This window comes from Ctenopharyngodon idella, chromosome 1 (assembly GCF_019924925.1).
Source record: "Ctenopharyngodon idella isolate HZGC_01 chromosome 1, HZGC01, whole genome shotgun sequence".
NCBI classification, from domain to species: domain Eukaryota; kingdom Metazoa; phylum Chordata; class Actinopteri; order Cypriniformes; family Xenocyprididae; genus Ctenopharyngodon; species Ctenopharyngodon idella.
In genome coordinates this window covers 25,341,844-25,364,907 of record NC_067220.1, presented here as the reverse complement: position 1 = coordinate 25,364,907, position 23,064 = coordinate 25,341,844, and the positions used below count along the sequence as shown (strand labels likewise).

The 23,064-nt window shown below is 34.9% G+C and overlaps 1 protein-coding gene across 3 annotated transcripts in view; it reads left to right on the top strand.

Annotated features, from left to right (window-relative positions):
- The window catches only part of LOC127514079 (radixin), a 310,901-nt gene that overhangs the window by 52,555 nt on the left and 235,282 nt on the right, over positions 1 to 23,064 (top strand). For all 3 annotated transcript variants that reach the window (XM_051896477.1, XM_051896486.1, XM_051896467.1), the window contains exon 2: positions 9,665 to 9,751. In XM_051896477.1, coding sequence (XP_051752437.1) covers positions 9,740 to 9,751 — 12 coding nt within the window. In that variant the 5' untranslated portion in view covers positions 9,665 to 9,739. The remainder of the gene's footprint in view (positions 1 to 9,664; positions 9,752 to 23,064) is intronic.

Below are 23,064 nucleotides of genomic sequence, written 5' to 3'. Positions count from 1 at the left end.
CTACTGCTGTAATCTTTGTTTGGAACTAAAACAAATCAGTCAATATTGCACTCTAAAAAATGCTGGGTTAAAAACAACCCAAGTTGGGTTGAAAATGAACAAACCCAGCGATTGTGTTGTTTTAACCCAGTGGTTGGGTTAAATGTTTGCCTAGCCTGCTGGGTAGTTTTATTTAACTCAACTATTGTGTAAAAATTACTTTATTGCTTGTTTAAAATAAACCCAAAATACAGTATGCTGGAAATGAACATTTATTTCAGTTTTTTACAATCTCAAGGACACATCAATACACATTAAAACTTACTTTTTCAGAACTCTTCACACAGTTCCCCCAACCAACTTTCATCTTGGCACAGCAGTTAATTTCACATTCAAAATGCACTAAATCTACCAAAACACTTCATTCATGTCCCAAATCAGCTCATTCTTCCAGAACTCTAAGGTTTCCACCCAACAAACATACTTTATCAGTCATAAAACACAGACCTAAAATACACTAACATCAGGTAGCATTATACAATGTTTTGTAAAAGTTCTTAACAAAACAAGATTAACACTCTGTTTTATAATTCACTGCAGTTTTACATGAACCATGTTTACATTACAGTTCAAAATTATTGTTTTCCCCTTTGAATGGATTATAATTAAATTGAAAGACTAACACTTGTGTAAGTGTTCAGTTTCATCTTATTGCTTTGATAGTATTTCATTTTTTTAGATTCAGAATATATTTCATTACAAGATTACTGTGGAAATGCAGCATATTTCTGTTTTTTTTTTTCAGTTTTGTGTTATGTTATTGTAGGTACATGAGTTTTGGCGTTTGTTGTGTCGAAGTGAGAAAATAATTAATGTAATTTGAAAGATGTCATTATTGAATGCATTTTTGAATGCATTTTGTGCCAAAGCAATGATAAATGATCCACAGTTTAGCCCTCATAGATTTAATTTGATTGGTTATAGTGCCATAGTGTCTTCTTATTCTAATTGAATTTGTTGATCAAATTTAAGAATTTGAAATAAAAGATGAAGCATACATTTAATTAATGATTAAAAAATGCACTTTATTAAAGGTAAAAAGGTTATCATCTTTTTAAAACATCTATTTTAAAGAAAAGTTGTATGTTTTTCAAGGTTCTGTTTTTTTTTTTTTTTTTTTTTTTAACTTAATTATACTGGATTATAATAACAATTACAATCCTCTGGCAAATTTATCCTCGATAATTCCATGTTGTTTTGATTGGATTTAATGATAATACAAGAGTCCTAAACCTACAGCAGACAAAAACATGACAGACTCAAGCCCTAAAAAGTGAGCACACGCTTTCGACGGGCAATTTTGAGAACACTAAGGAAAGAGCACGTTCTCTTCGCCTGTTGGACACTTCAAACACACATTTGCACTGGCTTTTTGATTTACCTGTTTACACGTTCATAACGAGCGTTTTCACGTTTTCATTCTCTCTTCAATGGCAAACTGACTGTTTAAGACATTCGCCTCCTCTCACTAGTCTCATTCGCTTCAGTTGAATAGTGTTGAGTGTTAGCTCCTGAATTTCAGGGCGGGGTTGCGGGTATTGCACATAAATGTACTCATTCTCTGCAGGTTTCGCGCCAACACCAAAAGTGGTTGCACACTACTGATCTATATAACAGCTCGCGAGTTGAGCCAAATTGAGCTCTTTTTCGCAGCTTATTGCGCTTAAATGGTCAAATACACACAATTATGTCAAAATGCCTGTCTTGGCGAGTATTCAGGTGAACACAGTCAGTTTTGGAACGTAAATAGTTAAAAAATAAATCACATGTTGTGTAACAGTATATTAGATCTCTGCGTAAGCTCTTAAAGTGACAGCAGCCTAAAGAAACTAGTTGCTGTCTGTCTTGTTAATCAAAGAACGAAAGACAAAGAGAAAATTACTCACTGCTCTTCACTGAATAACTTTTGTAACTTTAGTTGTAAGCATTAATCTGTATTTAATTTTTACAGTGAAGACTATCCAGTGTAATTTTACATTTAATTAGTTTATTTAATTTCTGTAGGCCAAGTATTTCTTACATGGATACTATTTGTCTCTTTATTGTATTAATTTCTGCTATCATTTGTATCATTTTATTACTTACAGTTACTTTAGTTCAAAGCTTCAAATAAAGCCTCCTTATGCTGTGTAAGCTATTGCAACAAAATTACCCAAATTATCAAAAAATGATGAGATGATAAAAATATCCATATGGCAGTTTTCCCCGTGGAATCGATTAAGATATTTTTTTCAAGGTATCGTATAAGTTAGAAATGCCATTATCGTGACAACAATAATAAAAAGTATTCTCCAGGTAATATTTTACTAATTTATAATGTTTTTGTGTTTCACTAGTAAAATATTATCTTTATACTTGAAAATATGTCTACCTTTTATGGGGGTCCCTCGCAAGGGGACCGTCATATTTGGGGGTTTTGAACATCAAAAAGTTTGCCTAATGACTTGACTTAATGATTTTTTTAAAAATGTATGTTATAAAAAGGGTAATAGCCTGCCAACTTGCTCTTATATATTACACCCACTCTGTGTTCTCAGTATTCCACGTATTATGTCTCTCTCTCACATTATGTACCATAGACAAATAATTAAACTTATATTGCATGCTCACTTTTGAGATTAAGAACGGTTTACAAATGTTTCAATGAAAACTTTGTTTTAATTCTTATCTGATTTACATTGCACAGCATAAATGAGTACACCCCCTCTGAAACTTCTGAAAGTCAGCAATTACTCAATTACTTAGAAGACATGTTAGGGTTCTTTAGAGATATAATGTTCCAGCAAGTCTGCTTAATCAATTACCAAAGGAGCATGTCAAAATTATTCAGGAAAATAAGATTTTCTTATCAAGGTGATAAAATGTTGTGTAGCAAAATTGAGTACACCCTCCTAAAAGTTACTAAATAAAATGAAATAAAAAAAAAAATTCTGGTGTAAGTTTAAGGCAATGTTTGATCAACAGGTAAGTATATTGAACCAAAACATTTAAAGAGAAGTAATTTCTTGACAATTAAAAGTGTTATATAGCCCACTGAATCATTTTCAGACTTAATGTTGACAACAATGGAACCACTTGGGAGAGAACTGTCAGGAGACTTATTTCTTAGCACAAAAGAGGACAGTGGTACAAGAGGATTACCAAATCACTGTAAAAATAAGCCTTAAGCCTTCATTTAGTGATGAGGGATTTTTGTGCTAGACAAAAAGCAGGAGAAATACCAAGCGAGTGTCTCAGAGCCAGCAAAAGCTGTGAAAAGAGTGACTGTTTATCTCAGAGTAAGATGCAGCCTGCAGAAATGGCATGCATGGTTGTTATTCTCACTTCATTGCACAATAAAGTCAGTTAGCCATTTCCAAAGCCCATATTTACAAAATATAGATTCTGAGACCAAATGAATCATTTTGGATCTAACAGCATTCAAAATGTTATGGTGTTGCTAGAGGAGGAGTACAGTGAGAAGTGCCTGGTTCCCACAGTAAAGTTCAGTGGTAGTAAAGCTGTTATATAGGGATGTATGAGTGCTGAAGGTGTGAGGGAGTTGTGCTTTATCAATGAAGTCATGAATTCCCACACCACTGTGTAATTTAATACACAAACTTGAAACAGAAGATGTTACCCTTTCCTCATTCCCTGCATTGTTGGGCATTTTTTCAACATGACAATGAAGATATGCATTCTCCCAAGGTGAAAAATCTTCTGTGGACATGTATTGCACTCATAACACTCTTGAGCACCTGTGGGGGTTTCTGTAGAGATGAGTTGAGCAACACTCCCCATTAAAGATCAGGGCATTTAAGGAGCTCATCATCCAGGAGTTAAACAGGACAGATGTGACAATTTAAATAAAAATTTTGTCATTGCTTAAAGTTATAAAGTTATTCCAAACCTGTATGAGTTTCTTTCTTCTGCTGAACACAAAAGAACATATTTTAAAGAATGTTGGTAATCAAACAGTTGACGGTAACCATTGACTTCTATAGTAGGAAAAAAAAAAATACTATGGCTACAGTCAACTGTCTGGTTATCAGCATTCTTTAGAATAGCTTCTTTTGTGTTCAACAGAAGAAAGAAACTCATACAGGTTTGGAACAACATGAGGGTGAGTAAATGATGACAGAATTTTCATTTTTGGGTGTAGCAAATTAGCTCAAAAGAAATTATTAATTAATTTATAGGGAATTTTAAAATAGTCACTTATTTTACGACCAAGCAACTGAATCGTCCAGAGTTTGCACGGGCCGTAACTATAAGTTCTGTAGAGGATATGAATATCCAACTATCGTGAAAACACTATTTATTAGCAAGGTAACATAGATTGTCAGTTTAAGACATTAAATTCGTATGCACAAAACACAACACTTCTCTTTAAAAATATAATTGAGACTTTATTGATTATTCTAACAAACTAATATCTAACACAAACACATGCACACACACATTCACACAAGTTGCAGAAAGAAAGGAAGTGAGGACAGAATGAGTTTTAAGAGAGTGAAATGATGAAATCAAGTTCCTAGCAACTTCATAAGACCTGATCTGAACGAACCATCAATCATTAATTTAATCCTTCTATCGCTCTTAGGTGGGGTTATTAGACTTTATCAATGCACCAGTTCAGCTAGAATCTGGAGGTACTTGCGTTTGTTGTTTGTGTCTTTAAATGGGGATTCCTTCGTCAGCGTCCTTGGCTTGGAGAAAGGTGTTTCCCAGGTTCTTTTGATTTGCTGCAGGTCTTTTCATGTCCGGATTGATGTCGTGGCAAGCCAGTCACGTTCTGGTGTGCTGGCGGAGGAGTGCCCTCGTGGCTGAAGTTTGAAGTTTTGAAGCGGGCACAGACTGTAGAGTCATTGATTAATCTTTGCAGCAAAACTTAACTTAGAATGCAAGACTCTCAACGTAAAAGAAAGGGAAGTGAGTGAGTGAGTGAGACGAGAGTAGTTGGATGGCTTGAATGAAGCTGCTTGTTCTTATTTACATCTGATATTGATCTGCCTTTGTCTTGTCTTCATCGCCTGCTAGGTCTTCTTGATCTTCTCTGTCTCGTCTTTCTGATTCTATATTGTCTTTGTGTACTGAATTTTTAAACTGAGGTGTTTGTCCAACCTCTTTGAAGAGTTCTGACCAATTAGGTATCATCTTTCAGAGGTGGCTTTCCTCCTCCCCTCATCATAAATCAAATGTTATCTGTGGTCTCTTAACTTTCCTGCAGAGAGTATGGAAAGTACAGTTTAGACATGATTTCTATAAAGAAAATACGATACATTTTACACAGATTTGTTTAGAATTGTTTTTGGAACAGTTTGCTGCAGTTTATATATAAAAGAGTCTCTGTGGGGTTTTCTGTGGATTTCAACTCTGTGTCACTCAGAGGTCACTCAGAAGAAGAAATCCTGTTTTGTATCCATGTTTTGGGGATCAAACAACCTCTGCCGTTATCTTGGTGGGGCTCGTGCTCTGCCCTCTTCAAACCAATCCATCTTTTACAAACTGCTTAAGGTTGACATCTTCTTCCTCAGCTAGGCTCAACTTTTACAAGCTTGCAAGGCCATAAAGTACTTAGCTGGGGGTTTTGTAGACTGAATGGAGCCGCAAATGACAGATTCTCTGATTTTGGGTTCTGCGTGTTGATTTGAGATCTGGAGTGTTGAGATGAGTTTTGTATGGAATTGTGTTTGAATGAATCATCTGGAAGATTCATTTGTCTGGTTCGCCCTCAATTCCTACATGGGTGAACTATCCCTTCCAACATCCAAATCAGCCAAATTAGTGAGTGTTGTAAAATGCAGTCCACTGTTGCTAAACTGCAAGGCATGTTTGCAATTAAACAGTGTTATTAAAAGTGCATAAAAGCCCTATTCAGACAGGACTAGTTTTACAGGGGGATGTTAGAGAAATTTGTGTTTCAAAGACGTACTTTGAGATTTTAATCCCATTCAAATCTGCCATGTTTGTGTTTTTCTCTTACGACCTCTGTAAAAATTCCAGAGCAAATTACCTACCAAACTTACATTTGTAAAACTAGTTCCGTCCGAATAGGGCTTAAGCCGCAAAAGAAACATTGTTCCCCAGGACACTTTCTATGCCGAACGTGGACAACCAAATGGGCTTCGGATACGGGCCTAAAATCGTACACACAAAAATGTCAAAATGCCTTTTTGGAGAGTATTCATGTAAACACAGCGGGTTATGTTTCAAGTAAACGTCCACAGTTGGGAAAGAAAATGCTTGTGTAACAGTATATTGGATCCGTGCATTAGCTCTTAAATTGACAGCAGCCTAATAAACCTGCTGCAGTCTGTCATTAATGATAATCAAACAACAAATGACAAAGGAAAATCACTCACTGATCTTGACTGAATAACCCAAGTAGCTTTAATAAGGATTAATCTATATTTAATGTGAATATAACACTGCATAGTCTTACTGTACAGTGTTTTTTTTTTTACATTTGATTCAATTTTTTGATGTAGGCTATTACTTATCTAAATACCACTATTAGTCCATTTTCCTGAAAAACTTAAAACACTATTTAATTTATATTTCATTGTATTAATCATTGTATTTATTTGTCTGTTTTGTTGTAATTAGTTTTTGTTTGTTTGTAATTGTATTGCCGACTGTTTACTTGTTACTAATTATTTTGAGGACCCTTTTCTTAAATTATTTAACCTAGTATTAGTTTTGCAGAAATATTGAAAATTGTGACATTTCACTGATATTTAAAATTACTCATACCATGAAATAAGACTTTGATCATATCGCCCACCAATAAGTGTTAAAGGGTTAGTTCACCCAAAAATGAATATTCTGTCCTTAATTACTCACCCTCATATCGTTCCAAACCCGTAAGACTTTCATTTATCTTTGTAACGCAAATGAAGATCTTTTTTGATTGAATCTGAGAGATTTCTGTCCTTCCATAGACAGCTACATAATTCAAACTTTGACGCTTCAAAAAGTTAATAAAGAGATTGGAAAACTAATCCATATGAATTGAGTGGTTTAGTCCAAATTTTCTGATGAAACTTGATTGCTTTTTATGATGAACAGATTTAATTTAGGCTTCTACTCACATATACATTGATCAGGAAACATAAACAGAAGCTTAACCAAACCAGAATGACACGTGAGAAGAACAAACCTCTTGCGGAAGCTCACACGTGCTGCATAACACAAGAATGCAGGGCCGTGCACAGGGGGGTGGCCCGGTGGCTAGAGCCACTGCCCCTCTGCCCCCATCGGCTGAGGTGCCCCTCTCGCCCCCTCCTCTCCCTTTGACAAAATTCCCATAAAAGCGTTGTGTTATCACTCCGCTAAAGATCCACTACTTCCGCTAATCTGCTCCGTGTTTTCCCCTTCACTCCCTAGTATCACTCAGAGTCTGTGTCCGTGCTCAGGCGAGTGTGTGCACATAACAGTTCCAGAAGTTCGTCCCATTCAGGTAGATGCTTTATAATCCACATACAGACAGTAATTGAGCCGCAGAATTAGTAATTTGGTAGTTTGTTTTTGTATTTCTGTCGGTAATGTTTTACTCCTGGTCCTATATTGCTAACAACTTGTACAGAACATCCACGTTCTTGGAAGAGAATTCGTGTCTAATCAAATTATTTTACCCGATCTTATATAACATAAATAACACCAAATTTGCTGTTGTTGGCATACTTGGTAGACAAAAAACAATGCCTTCACAAAAAAAGAAGACCAAGACATAGCGAAGGAAGGCTGCTAAAGGCCATTCATCATTGCAAACATTAATTCAAAACTCCAGCACGCCAACAGCCCTTACGACAATTAACCATGGTTTTACTACGAATAAAACAAACAAACAAACAAAAAACATGGTCATTGCAGTTATACCATGGTAACCACAAATTAACCATAATTCTACTACAAAGTTTAAATGGTAATCAATACGCCAGAAACCATGGTTTTACTATAATAAAACATGGTTAATTTTCGTAAGGGAGGTAAGCTAAATCATCACGTGGAACATTCAGCAGTCACACTTTAACTCCTGTAAAGAATATTTACCATTACAATCTATTCTTAGTAATTTATAACAATATATTTATAATATTATATATTATGATATACATGTTCTAGATGAGTTCCAGATCATTATACAAATGACATATCAGTGGGATTTCAGTAAAATACAAATTCAGGTTTTACTTTTTCAATGAAAGTGTTTGTTTTATTACTCATATCTTTCTTCTCAGACAGGTTTGTTCAATAGTTTGCCAAGTCTTCTTAGGTAAATGGAAAATCAACCCAGCTTGTATGGAGAGTTTCTTGAGACTCCAGTAGCTTTTAATACCTGTTTGCTGCTCAACACTGGCTTTTTTCTGCCCTCTTTTTTAATACAATTCATTTGACAGAAACTTTTCTTTAATAAGCCTTTATCTAACTGAATTCTTCTGTGCTTTGAATCACACAAATCCTTTAACAGTTTAATAATCTCTATTCAGTTTTTGCAGAATATAAGTTGTTTTCATGACTTTTCAAGGCATTGCACTGTTTCATGATTTTCATCTTCAAAAAGATCTTTCTTATTCTCCATATTGCACAAGAACTGTGACTTGCTTAATAATGTGGAACAACTTATTTATGTAGGTTTTCCATTTACCTAAGAAGACCTGGCAAACCATTGAGACTGATACAGTTATCCAAAAAGATATGAGAAATAATTTTTATTTTACTGAAATCCTACTGATATGTCATTTGGATAATAATTTGGAACACATGTATAGATTTATGCTTTATAATATCAAATTAAATGTATTATACTTCCATTCAAGATGAAGCTGAGACAGGCAAATCAGCCAAATCAGACAGTCACAGAAATATGCTAAAGACAGACAATAAATTATGTGAATGAAAGAATAATTACAACAACTTAAAATCAATTAGAAATAAATAGAATGAGCACTAATCTTAATTATATTTAAAATATGATTGTAAAAGTTTTGTTATTCATTTTATATATTAAGATGATATTGCCTAAGAGTCAACTAAAAAGAGTCAAAGTGAAGGTGCTGTCTTCTCTTTTAATTGGATATTTGTAACAAATGAATATTTTGTATTAACAAGCACCCCACCCCCCAATATCCTCCTGTCCCTTTAGTGCCCCTTTTTTTTGGTTTGGGCCACTGCCCCTTAAAATGTCTGTGCACGGCCCTGCAAGAATGAACCTCATTGGTTCTCGCACAGTTCAAGCAAACATGCTTGAGCTTCCGTTTACCACATCTCATGTGTGAGTTGATGAATGCTTATGTGAATATAAGCCTAAATTCAATCTTTTCATCATATAAAGCAATCGTCTCTTCAGAAAATTTGGACTAAACCGCTCAGTACATATGGATTCGTTTTACAATCTCTATGAACTTTTTGAAGCGTCAAAGTTTCAATTGTGTAGGCTGTCTATGGATAGACAGAAAGCTCTCAGATTTCATCAAAAAGATCTTCATTTGCATTCTGAAGATTAACGAAAGTGTGGGTAATTAATGAAAGAATTTGCATTGTTGGGTGAACTAACCCTTTAAATAATCATGATTTCAATACTGACCAAAAATAATCGTGATTATGATTTTTTTATTCTTGTATCCCCTTCCTTTTTAAGGGTCTACAATCCTGTGATAGAGGACAAGTTTTTCTTCTTTTCTTGGTTACGTGGGAAGGGAGGAGAGGAGACAAGATGCCGAAACCTGTAAGTATTAGACAAGAAGCATTTTTTTGTTACTTAAGCCATAATAGGCTATTAGGGTGGTTTCACAAAGCACACATAAACAGCGTAAGCAGCACATATTTTTTTTCGGTGCCCATGTTAACAGATTAGAACATTCACACCACACACAGAGGTGGAGTGGCAGCATGTCGCCGAGCAGAAGCATCAGTGCCACGATTTTTGTTGCACTGCTTACTAGGGCTGCACGATTAATCGCACGATTAAAAAAATAACATTGAAATTGTGCTTAAATGAATTGGCTTAGTGCGGTTATGAAATCGCAAAGCTGCGATTATTTATTTATTTATTTTTAATGCGCAGCTTATCAATGAACTATGTCTCCAAATGCTAATCCATCTGAAAGTACTGCGAGTTTGAGTCGCTTATAATGTGCATTTGAAAAAGCAACACGTGTCAAACATCTTTCCAGACATGAGAAGCATTTATTAACATTCAACATTATTGTCCAACAAAAGACAACATTTCAAAACATGTTTTTACTCAACTCACTTCATAACAACAGTTGAGCATCCTTCAGTGAGATGTGGCTTCTTACACACAATAAGGCAGTTGTGTGTTTATTAGTCATGTTTAATCAATCAAAGCATTTCAATCTTCTGTTTATTCAGCTACAGCACTAGTGTGATGCCCATAGGGATTTCCTGGAATGAGGTGTGTTATCTACTTCTGCGGCAGGGCATATTTGGAGTTTCTGCGCGAGAGCGCCCTCTGGCCTTCAGATGGAGCAGCATTTACTACTGATCACAGAGCCGTACAGCACTAACAAGCTGCGCATAAAATCATCGCAGTTCTTGATCAAAATTTACCTGATTAACATGAAAAATAACAAATTTAACCATAAAATCATGTGAGGTGTTTCACAATCACCATATGACATTCAGTGCTGTGAAAAGAAAAAGAAAAAACCTACACGAAAACAAACCACTGCCAGATGTTTTTGCCCAAACTTCAAAGGCCTGTTTAAATGATTAAAACTAGAGGCATACCTTAACTTTAAGATTACTTTTATCATGTAAACTACCTATATACAGCATGTTATATGCATATGTGTGTGGGACAGAGGGGAACACGGTTCGCTTCACAGCAGAGTATGCTGTCCATCATAAATCAAAGTACATGACAGACAGTGGCTGGAGGAGAACACCAGTGACAGAATGGACGATACTTGTCTGTATTTGCAGTATACAAGCTGCGGTTCAGCTGTGCGCAACAAACGCTGCCAGTGTGAAAGCACAATCGGTGCATACTGCTCCCACTCTGCATACGCACAGCTTCTGTGCTGCCACCACTGCTTGCGCATCCGGTCTAAAACGGGCATTAGATTGCTTTTAAGAATTCTGAGTACTTCTATGGCATTTTCAAAAGTGTTGAGCAGTAGATAGAAGGTTGCTCAAATCCATTCTGAATTTGGTCCTTTGTTTCAGTTTTTTAGTTTTATTTAGTGTTATTTATTTTTATTTAGTGTTATATCAAGGAAAAAATGAGTTCAGAGTTTTATGATGCACATTGATTTCACTTTCATGCTTGTTTTTCTTCTAATGAGTAGGTAAATGTTCACATGCTTTGTTGTTATTGTAAAAATTATTTTCTCTTAAAACAGCATGATTGCTCTGGAAAAAAAAAAAAAAAAAAATAGTATGGATCCAACAACCATATGTCATAATGAAAACAAATAATTAGCTGAGATTAAATGTTATAATGCTGTATTATTATCATATAAATGCTTAATGTTCCAGCTGTTTGAATTTGGTTACAGTGAAATGCTACAATGACGGCAGTGCATAAAAAGGGGCTTACTTTTTACTGTATAGTACTAGCCAGTATTTTAGATTATTACACATGAGGTGTGCATTATGCCATAAAATAAATAAAATGATAGAAAAGGATGATTACTCTAAATGGGAACAGTGAGTCTAGTTTTCTAACACATGGATTTATTTACTTTATGTATTCTTTCTTAACTAATGCTTAATTGTGAACAAGTTAATCATTAATTAATGCTTAACTAATTTTACTATTCTGGACCCTTAAAGGATTAGTCCACTTTCAAATAAAAATTTCCTGATAATTGACTCACCCCCATGTCATCCAAGATGTCCATGTCCTTCTTTCTTCAGTTGAAAAGAAATTAAGGTTTTTGATGAAAACATTCCAGGATTATTCTCCTTATAGTGGACTTCAATTGGCCCCAAACGGTTGAAGGTCAAAATTACAGTTTCAGTGCTGCTTCAAAGGGCTTTAAACGATACCAGACGAGGAATAAGGGTCTTATCTAGCAAAACGATCGGTCATTTTCTTAAAAAAAAAATAAAAATGTATATGCTTTATAGACACAAATGATCGCATCACAAGTGCTTCCACCAGACCGCCATTACGTATTCTTCAAAAAGCTTACGCTGTATGTCCTACACCTTCCCTATTCAATTTAACGAACGACGCGGCATCTATAGAACTATAAGTCTTACGGGTGTGTAACGACATGAGGGTGAGTAATTAATGACAGAATTTTCTTTTTGGGGTGAACTTACCCTTTAACATTTTTTAACATCGAGCATGTCCCAAATTCACGATCTCCTTCCGAGAGAAGCAGCTTTTTGTGCACACACTTTGGCAGTGTGACAGTCAGCAAGAGCACCACACCAAGTTCCATTATATTGTGCTTATAATTACTTTTAACATCAATCACGTACCACTCTTTATATTCTCATTCATGTCAATTCATGTCAATAGTGCTACATTTTTACATACCGCAATATGCATGATATAGCAAAATTTCTAATGATAGACCTTTTATACTGTGGCAATGTTATATATATCGTCATATCGCCCAGCCCTACTTCATGTTTGATGTGAGATTATTAGGAAAAACAGTGTTTGGTATACATAAAAAGGCCTATATCTGCCAAAAGATTATACATTTAATCTAGCCCATTGGTAAAGCAAGGTTGGCTGCTAGTCATGAAAATGCGTTTTTTTTTTTTCGCCTGATAACGTGTAGAAGTCTATGGTTGAAGCATCAGAGAGAGAATGAACAGAGAAAATTTGAGCAAGCTTGGAAGCCAGCAGGGGGATAAAAATATGGACTTTTGCTGTTCTGTGGTTGATTAGAGTGTAGGACAGAGGCAGTTGAGGAACTGTGTCTGTTTTCGTGGGATAGTATGTGATGCATCTGAGAGCTTTCATTAGAAATTAATGATAGTGAGGAAGAGAGGGGAGAAAGGAAAGCCAGACTGTGGTATATAGCACACAGAGCCACTGAATACTATGCTGTAACTCAATCCCAGCAGGACGGCTCACTGGATCACCTTTCTCTTATGTGCCTGTTTGTATGAGGTGGAGAGAATGGCAGATGGATCATTATCATCAGTTCAGAATTTAGCAATAAAATGGTGAATAAAGACACAAATATACATTATATGGACAAACGTTTTGGGAGACACCTCTTAATTATTGAATTCAGGTGTCAATCTGACCCATTGCCACAGGTGTATAAAATCATGCACCTAGCCATGCAGTTTGCATTTACAAATATTTTTTGGGGGGAAAAAATGGTTGTTCTGAAGAGCTCAGTGAATTCAAGCGTGGTACTGTGACAGGAAGCCAGTTTGTGAAATTTCATCCCTGCTAGATATTCTAAGGTCAACTGTTGGTGGTATTGGAAAGTTGACGCTTTTAGGTACAACAGCAATAGAAGCAGAAGACCACATAAAGTCACAAGACACAAGACTTTTTTTAATTGAACACTCAAATTTAATCAAAGAATCGTGGCTGCCATATTGTAATGTCAATTCAGTTCTTTCTGAGTATGAATTATACGCAGAAAAAGACAGAACAGTATAATGCAAGCACTGTAAAACTGATACCACGAAATAGCTTTTCACTTCGACAAGAAATATTGTCATATTTTAATATCGTGGGATCTCATGGCTGGGTGGCTCAATATTTAAAATTTAGGGGAAGACAAACACATGAATGGCATACTAATAGTAGTCAATGGACAACAAACTGTGTTAAGACTTGCAGAGGTCTTCAACCCTGCTCTTGGAGGCCCACTGTCCTGCAGAGTTCTAACGCTAATCAAACACACTTAATGCAGCTAATCAAGCTCTTCAGGATTGTTAGAAAATCACAAGCTGAAGCATAATGGATATAAACTCTGCAGGGCAGTGGGCCTCCAGGAGCAGAGTTGAAGACCTATGGTTAAGAGAATGTATTTTAACAAAAAGATCTTATATACTTCACCTTTAATGAATCAGTCCTTTTGAACAAATCTGTTGAATGAATGATTCTGTGACTCTCTCATCACATCGGTTGAATGAATAACTCAATGACTTGCTCATTAAGAGTGACTTGCCGCTACCTACTGGCGGTTTTAGTTTCATATTTGAAGGGTTAGTTCACCCAAAAATGAAAAATAATGTCATTTATTACTCACCCTCATGTCGTTCTACACCCGTAAGACCTTCGTTCATTTTCGGAACACAAATTAAGTTATTTGTGATAAAATCTGATGGCTCAGTGAGGCCTCTATAGACAGCAATGCCACTGAACTTCTCAAGATCCAGAAAGGTACTCAAAACATATTTAAAACTGTTCATGTGAGTTCAGTGGTTCAATCTTAATATTATATAATATAATATTATATATTATATCATTAGATATCGCTAAAGTCGTTATTTTGTTTTTTTTTTGGCATACAAAAAGTTTTCTCATCGCTTTATAATATTAAGATTGAACCACTGAACTCACATGAACTGTTTTAAATATGTTTTGAATACCTTTCTGGATCTTAAGAAGTTCAGTGGCATTGCTATCTATAGAGGCCTCACTGAGCCATTGGGTTTCATCAAAAATAACTTAATTTGTGTTCCGAAGATGAACAAAGACCTTACGGGTGTAGAACAACATGAGGGTGAGTAATAAATGACATTATTTTCATTTTTGGGTGAACTAACCCTTTAAAAATATATTATTTATTTATTTATTTATTTATTTTTTAAAATAATTAATTTTTAAATAATCATATTTCAATATTCCCCATTTTATTTTTATAACATTAATCTCAAAACATTATTTATGCAACTGTAACCGCAGATTAAATACATTTATGTCCCGTCTGAGCTAAATGTCACTTCAGATGCAGCTTGTCACCTCTGCATTGCAGAAATGGATTTTGTTGATACTGATTTAATTTGATTGGTAACAGTAACCTATAGTGTTTTATTTCTATTATTGAATTTATTGATTAAATTAAACTTTAAATAAAAAGTTAATTTCTGTCACTATTTAACCCTCTACAGACACACTAAAGCTCGAGTCACCATTAGCTAGTAAATTTTTTTTTTATTTTACTCGCCAGAAGTTTTACATGGAATGCAAGAACAAATGAAAGAAAATCAATATAAATATAATCTAAAATATAAAATATAAATTTCATAATCAAACTACAAGCAATAACACAAATAAACACAATAGAACAAGGATACAAATGAAATAAACAGTTGCTTTTCAGGTTTTTCAGTTAGATCTAACAGCAGTTAAATACAGTTTAGGTAGATTAGGTACAGAAATTGAATGAAGTAATCAAATGTAAAATAACACTGCATCACTGTATAACTTTTAGTTATTAAATGTAGAAGAGGTCAAGGTCAAGGTCACTTTTATTATTTATATAGCACCTTTAAACAACATTTCTGCTGACCAAGGTGCTTCACAATAACACAATAAAAAGATCATAAAAAGCAGTCATACAAGAAGTAGTAAGTATGTAAATCGACAACATAAACCATAAAACCAAATAAAATCAAGACTAAGATTTAACTCACTAAGACTAACAGATCTAAAAATTATAAATAGGCCTGAGAAAAAAGATATGTTTTCAGAGATGACTTAAATACAGATAAGGAGGAGGAAAACCTAATTGACTGAGGTAGCAAATTCCACAGCTTAGGGGCAAATACGGAAAAGGCTCTATCACCTTTAGATTTCAAGCGAGACAATGGAACGGCTAATAATTTGTCAGAGGATGATCTGAGAGTTCTTTGAGTAGATTATGGACAAATAAGGTCTGAGATATAAACTGGAGCCAGACCGTGCAAGGCTTTAAATACAAAAACTAAAACCTTGTAATCAATTATAAATTTGACCGGTAATCAATGTAAATGCGCCAAGATGGGGTGATGTGCTCACGTTTTTTCTTTCCCGTCAAAAAGCGAGCTGCAGCATTTTGAACTAATTGCAAACGTGATAGGGAAAACTGGTTGATACCCGCATATAAAGCATTACAGTAATCTAGCCTTGTTGAAATGAAAGCATGAATAACTGTCTCTAGGTCACCAAAAGATAGAAAAGATTTCAATTTCTGTAAACCCCTGAGCTGGAGAAAAACTAGCTCTAACAACAGAGTTTATTTGCTTGTCGAATTTTAACTCTGAGTCAACAACAACACCCAGGTTCTTTACATATGTGTGGATATTTGCTTGCAGAGGACCTAAACTGGGAGTCAGACCATGTAGCAAATGGGGGGAACCAAATAAAATGACTTCAGATTTGTTTTCATTTAACTAAAGAAAGTTTTCACCCATCCAACTTTTGATGTCATTTATGCAGGCTAACAAATCAGATAAAGACTTTGACCCAAGTTTTATTGACATGTACAACTGGGTATCATCCGCATAAATGTGATATGGAACCTTATAAAATTCAAAGATGTAACGTAGAGGAAGCATATATAAGGAAAATAAAATCAGGCCTAAAATGGAGCCCTGCGGCACCCCGCACGTAACAGAAGCAGGCGATAAATGAAACTGACCTATCTCCACGGAGAAACTCCTCTCAGTAAAATAGGACTCAAACCACTCTAAGGCTGAGTCACAAATACCAACCTCAGTTTTTAACCGGTTTAAAAGAATGCAGTGATCCACTGTATCAAACGTTGCACTTAAATCCAATAATGCCAAAACTGCACAGTTTCCAGAATCTACAAATAATAACAAGTCATTAACCACTCTTAACAAGGCCAATTCAGTGCTATGCTTAGATCTAAAACCGGACTGAAAAGGATCCAATATATTATTCTCAATTAAGTAAGGGATAACTGATTTAAAACAGCTTTCTCCAGTACTTTTGATAAGAATGGCAGTTTCGAGATCAGATTGATCCAGATTTACTTTTTTAAGCAGCGGATGAACCACTGCATGTTTAAAACAAGATGGAACAGAACCTGACTGTAAGGAACTGTTGATAATAGAAATAATATTTGGTGCAACTGAGTCCAACACTTCCTTTAATAATGTAGTTGGTATAATGTCAAGAGAGCAAGTGGTCGATCTTAAACTGGACACAATATTCAACAATTCAGAATGCGAGATAGGGTGGAAAAGTGAGAATTTAGCTCGATTTGAAGGTACACTATAAAAAAAAATCCGTAGTTTTTACAAAATAATTTTGGCAGCTGCGGTTGCCAGAATAATTTTGTAAAAAATACAAAAAAAAACTGTAAACACATTTACAGAACAAACTGTAAATTTTACAGTATAAAACTGTAATTTACAAACAAGAAAATTTGAATGTAAACCAATAAATTCAACAATGCACACTACTATTAAAATCTGTTTTGTAACTTTAAAATATACTGACAACCACCATTATAATGCAGGTGGTAAACGACAAAGCCACATGAAGAATCAGAGTTCATCACAAATAGCTTTTACACGAGCTGAAGTATATACTTATATAAAGAAGGTGCACAGAGTGATTCACGCAAATGCAAAACACCATCATGGTAACCCACAACACTTACACAATGCAATAAACATTCATTAAACAACAGAAGAAGTAACATAAAACTCTAATGTACATAACTGATAACAAAAACTATTAAGAAACATGATTATTTAAACAAAATACTTTCAAATGTGGAGTGTCACACAGGGAATTGTGGGAATATCAGTTTACAGTTTTTGACTGTAAATTATACATTGATTTGTTCTTTTTTACTTCTAAAAATTGTAAAATTTACAGCATTTTACTGTGAAAATTACATAAAATGTCTGGTAATAGCTTTTACAGTTTTTCCCTGTATATAGTACTGGAACTTACTGTTAACCCATTTACAATTTTTTTCCGTAGCGTTTTTACAATATTTTACCGTTAAAATCACATTCATTTTTTACAGTGTAAATACCAAACCTTTTGGGATGAATTCATTACAATCTGAGATTTAATGCAAATGATTTTGTTTATGAAGAAGCTGCAAAACTTCTCACACAACTCTGGGCTATGGCTAACACCAATCTCAGTAGGAGGATTTAATACAGAATTGATAGTAGAAAACAAATACTTTGGAGAGTGAGAATTTTGAGAAATCAAATTTGAAAAATATTTAGACCTTTGCAAGGCAACCGTCTCTTGAAATTTGACCAAAGAATTTTGCAATAATTGATAGGAGACTTGTAATTTGTCCTTTCTCCATTTTCTTTCTGCTCTTCTACATTCCTTTCTTAGAGCACAAACTTCTCTATTAATCCAAGGCTGTTTTCTAGATTTTAATTTCCTAACTTTGAGGGGAGCAATTTCATTTAAAGTCTCAGTACATGAGGTATTAAAACTATCAACCAAATCATCAACACTAAAATTCTGTGACAAGATACCTACTTGAAGTTCAGTATTAACCTTTTTAAACTGAATAGCCGTAGAAGAGTCTATAACCTTAGACAGGTAAGTAGAGGGTCTGCCTTCAGATTTTAAAACAGGAATGGAACAATGAAAAATTATTGGCAGGTGATCGGACAGACCAGCATCACGAATATCAATGTTTGTTATTGGAAAACCTGAAGACATAACAAGGTCAAGTGTATGGCCCTGCATATGTGTAGGACCAGAAATAACTTGTGTCAAGTTAAAAGAGTCCAAAAGTAAACTCTCTTACAAGTCGCTTTTGTGGGCAGCAAACATGTACATTGAAATCGCCTAGAATAAGAAAATCATCAGCCTTTGTGGCCAAGTTTGATAAAAAAAAAAAAAAAAATCAGAGAACTCTGTTAAAAAAATCCTTATTGGATTTTGGCGCTCTGTAAATCAGTGCACAAAGCAAAGGATTCGGTAGATCAACTTTACAGACCAAAGCCTCAACTGGAATAAGCATCTGTAGAAAGAGGCCTACATGAAAACGAGTTCTTGAAAATCACAGCAACCCCGCCACCCCAACTAAAAGTTCTAGGGCAACTGAAATATTTACAGTTCAAAGGGCAGAGTTCAGATAAATAACTGCAATCATCTGGTGTAAGCCATGTTTCAGTGATGAACAAAAAATCCATGTTATTGATGAGGAAAAAGTCATTCAATAAGAAAGTTTTGTTTATAACAGATCTGGCATTTATCAAAGCCATTTTTAGTGGCATCATGTTATTTCCCAGTAAAGAGGAGTCATAAAAGGAAGTCTCTGATATAAAACTGAGAGAATCCAAATTTACACCACACTGTGGTTGTTTCTGACGCGGGGCATACCACTTTGTAGACCATATAACAGGTATCGTCCCAGGATTTACAGTGGAAGCTGGAAAACTTGACCGGGAACCCCGGTGAACATATCTCGAACGACGAAGGATACCCAGCTCAGCGCACCGAAGATAAGTGCTTGATATCAGGTGAGACCCAGGTCGACAGTTCAAATGCTTGAGTTCTAGTGCAGTGTAGTTGACTAACACACCGCTACAAGCCGATGGTGAAGACATATCAAAGGGGTAATGTACACTACTCCAAATGACGAACACCCCCAACACAGTCAATAAAGTCCAGCCGCCAAACAACAACACGGTCATAATACAATTTCCCCGCGAAGCAACACTCACCAAGTGCTGAATCCAATACGAATCCAAAGATGGTCGATAATAATAATCCTTGCATAGTCCATAAAAATATTTTAGAGAGGAGACCAAGAGCTTTTCCAATTTGCAGCTCCACAGTATAACAAGATGCGGTGATAATCCACTCAAGCAGGTGCCATGCATAAACCACTCCAATGATAATCGACAGCAAAAAGACTCCGAAGATCTGAAACCACAATATTAATCCATGCGTAGTCCATAAAAACGGCCCAAAATGAAGATCCAAACTGCCGATCCTCAATGTATCAAAATGCCGTAGTGATCTTGAAACGCTGTTTTTTTTTTTTTTTTTTTTTTTTTTTACAGAAATACTTAAACAAGCAATCAAACAGAAGATCCAAAACTCGACCCAAATGATAAAATTTAATAAATTTATAACGAGGTAAAAAAGTATTTAAATATGTAAAATATATAAAAGCCGGAGAGCAGCGGCAAACATACATGCACAGCATTCACTCAAACCAGAAGTTACCCTTGAAGAATCCTTGTTAAAGTTAGAAAAGTTGTTCAGTCGAGCAGTGTTTTTTTTTTTTTGTTTTTTTTTTTGCAGTGAGTCTTTTGTTGTTTGATTAACATTAAAAACAAAGCAGCAGGAACATTAGCAGCTGTTGTCACTTTAAGACAATGTACAGATACTGTTACACATGCATTATCTTTCTCGACTGTTTACTTAAAGGGGACCTATTGTGCAAAATTTACTTTTACATGGTGTTTGAACACTGATGTGTGTCCACAGTGTGTGTAAACAACCAGCCTATAATGGTAAAAATCCACCAACGTCTGATTTATGGGGATTATAAATTTAAAAAAAAGCAGTGTCCGAAAATACACTGTTCCAGATTTCCCCCTACTGTGACGTCATTAGCATGGATCTCGCCCTGAGCAATATTATATTCTCACTATAGCACCTATTGATATAATACACATAAACATTATAAATGTTCTGTTTTTGATGTACCAATGAACATAAGAGTCTCCATAGACTCCCGGCATCTGAGCCACCGAGGACACAGTGGATGAATTTAATTTATTAAGTAAATGTGCCAAATAAATTAGGTAAAGTCTTATATGTTTGTGGAAATCATAATTTGCTTTGCAAATGAGTTACATACACTACCAGTCAAAAGTTTGGAAACATTACTATTTTTAATGTTTTTGAACGAAGTCTCTTATGCTCATTAAGGCTGCATTTATTTCATAATAAATACAGAAAAAATAATAATGTGAAATATTATTACAATTTAAAATTATAGTTTTCTATTTTAATATACTTTAAAATATAATTTATTTCTGTGATGCAAAGCTGAATTGTCAGCATCATTACTCCAGTCTTCAGTGTCACATGATCCTTCAGAAATCATTGTAATATGCTGATTTATTATCAATGTTGTAAACAATTGTGCTGCTTAATATTATTGTATAACCTGTGATACATTTTCAGGATTCTTTGATGAATAAAAAGTTAAAAAACATCAGCATTTATTTAAAATAGAAATCTTTTGTAAAAAATATACACTACCGTTCAAAAATTTGGGATCAGTAATTTTTTTTTTTTTTTGAAAGAAATTAATACTTTTATTCAGCAAGGATGTGTTAAATTGATAAAAAGTGATAGTAAAGATTTATATTGTTAGAAAAGATTTATATTTTGAATAAATGCTGTTCTTTTTAACCTTTTGTTCATCAATGAATCCTGAAAAAAGTATTACAGGTTCCAAAAAAATATTAAGCAACACAACTGTTTTCAACATTGATAATAACTGAGTATCAAATCAGCATAATAAAATGATTGCTGAAGGATCATGTGACACTGAAGACTGGAGTAATGATGCTGAAAATTCAGCTTTGCATCACAGAAATAAATTATATTTTAAAGTATATTAAAATAGAAAACCATAATTTTAAATTGTAATAATATTTCACAATGTTATTGTTTTTTCTGTATTTATTATGAAATAAATGCAGCCTTAATGAGCGTAAGAGACTTCATTCAAAAACATTAAAAATAGTAATGTTTTCAAACTTTTGACTGGTAGTGTACATGAAAACTGTGTGTTTTTGCTTACACCCAAACAGTGGCAAATTGGACATGCTATAATAAATAATCTGTGGGGTATTTTGAGCTGAAACTTCACGGACACATTCTGGGGACACCAGAGATTTACATATACTAAATAATAAACATTCACAATGATGTAGCACTGGCCTTATCAGGACAGTGACAGTTATGTCAACTCTTGGCCATTGTACAGTCCTTATTATCAAGCCCTGCATTTAGATCTTGCATGTCAGTTCTCTTTACATGGCTTAAGCCTCTCTCTCACGTTGAGTGCGCGTGTGTGAGAGAAAGCGACAGAGGGCACTCTCAGCCGAGCGATTGTGAGTAAAGCTCAAAATCATACATTTTACTAGCCATTGGCTAATTAAAGACATTTTTCAGTCACCTAGCATGAAATTTGGTCACATAAGCGAGTGATTTACTTGCATTGTAGAGGGTTGCTGTTGCGAACTAACCACCATATAGAATATGAAGAATATCAAAAGTTTTGGGATTCAGTTGTCCATGGTAGTCTTAAAGTGCCCCTATTATGCTATTTTTAAGGTTCCTAATTTTGCATTGGATGTCTCCTACAACAGGTTTACATGCATCAAATGTAAAAACAAACAAACAAACAAAAAATTCTCAAAATATACTAAATATCACCTCATTTCTCAAAGACTCAAAAACAACTCATCCAAAGAGTCAGACTCTCTAAACCCCTCCTTTCCGTGAGCCTGCTCTCCTCTGGTTGGTCAGATGACCCATTCTGTTGTGATTGGTCTACTGCTTACAGCGCGTGTCGGAAACAAAACAACCATTACCATAGCTCCGGAAGCTTCCTCAATCCTAGTGATTGTACACACTGTAAGGACAGTGATGATGGTGTCGATTATCAATTCAAGCGCAAGTCCAATGATGAAACAAGAACTATTCATTCAACCCGAACCTCCATCACAAGGATGACTTGAGCAGGACATTTCTCAGTGATAAGTTTTTGCTTTGTTTTCATACATTGAGATGCATCTATCAGCATTAACAAGTGTATGTCCATCAAGAAACTGATCTGTATATATTAGGGATGCCACAATTATCAATATAATATTGAACCATTCGGTACGAGATCCACGGTTCAATACGCGCTTTTCGGTTTTGTGCTTAAATTCCTGTGTGTTTTAATTCTCTCTGAATGGACTCTATGCATAGTCACTTACGCCTTTTTCTTCAGGGTTCGCACATTAGCCGAGCACTAACATGAATGACTGATGTAACATTAAAGTTTGTTAAACAAATCTTGCTACATCCTTACTCCATCCTTTAACATTACTCGTAGTCAGAATGACAGACAG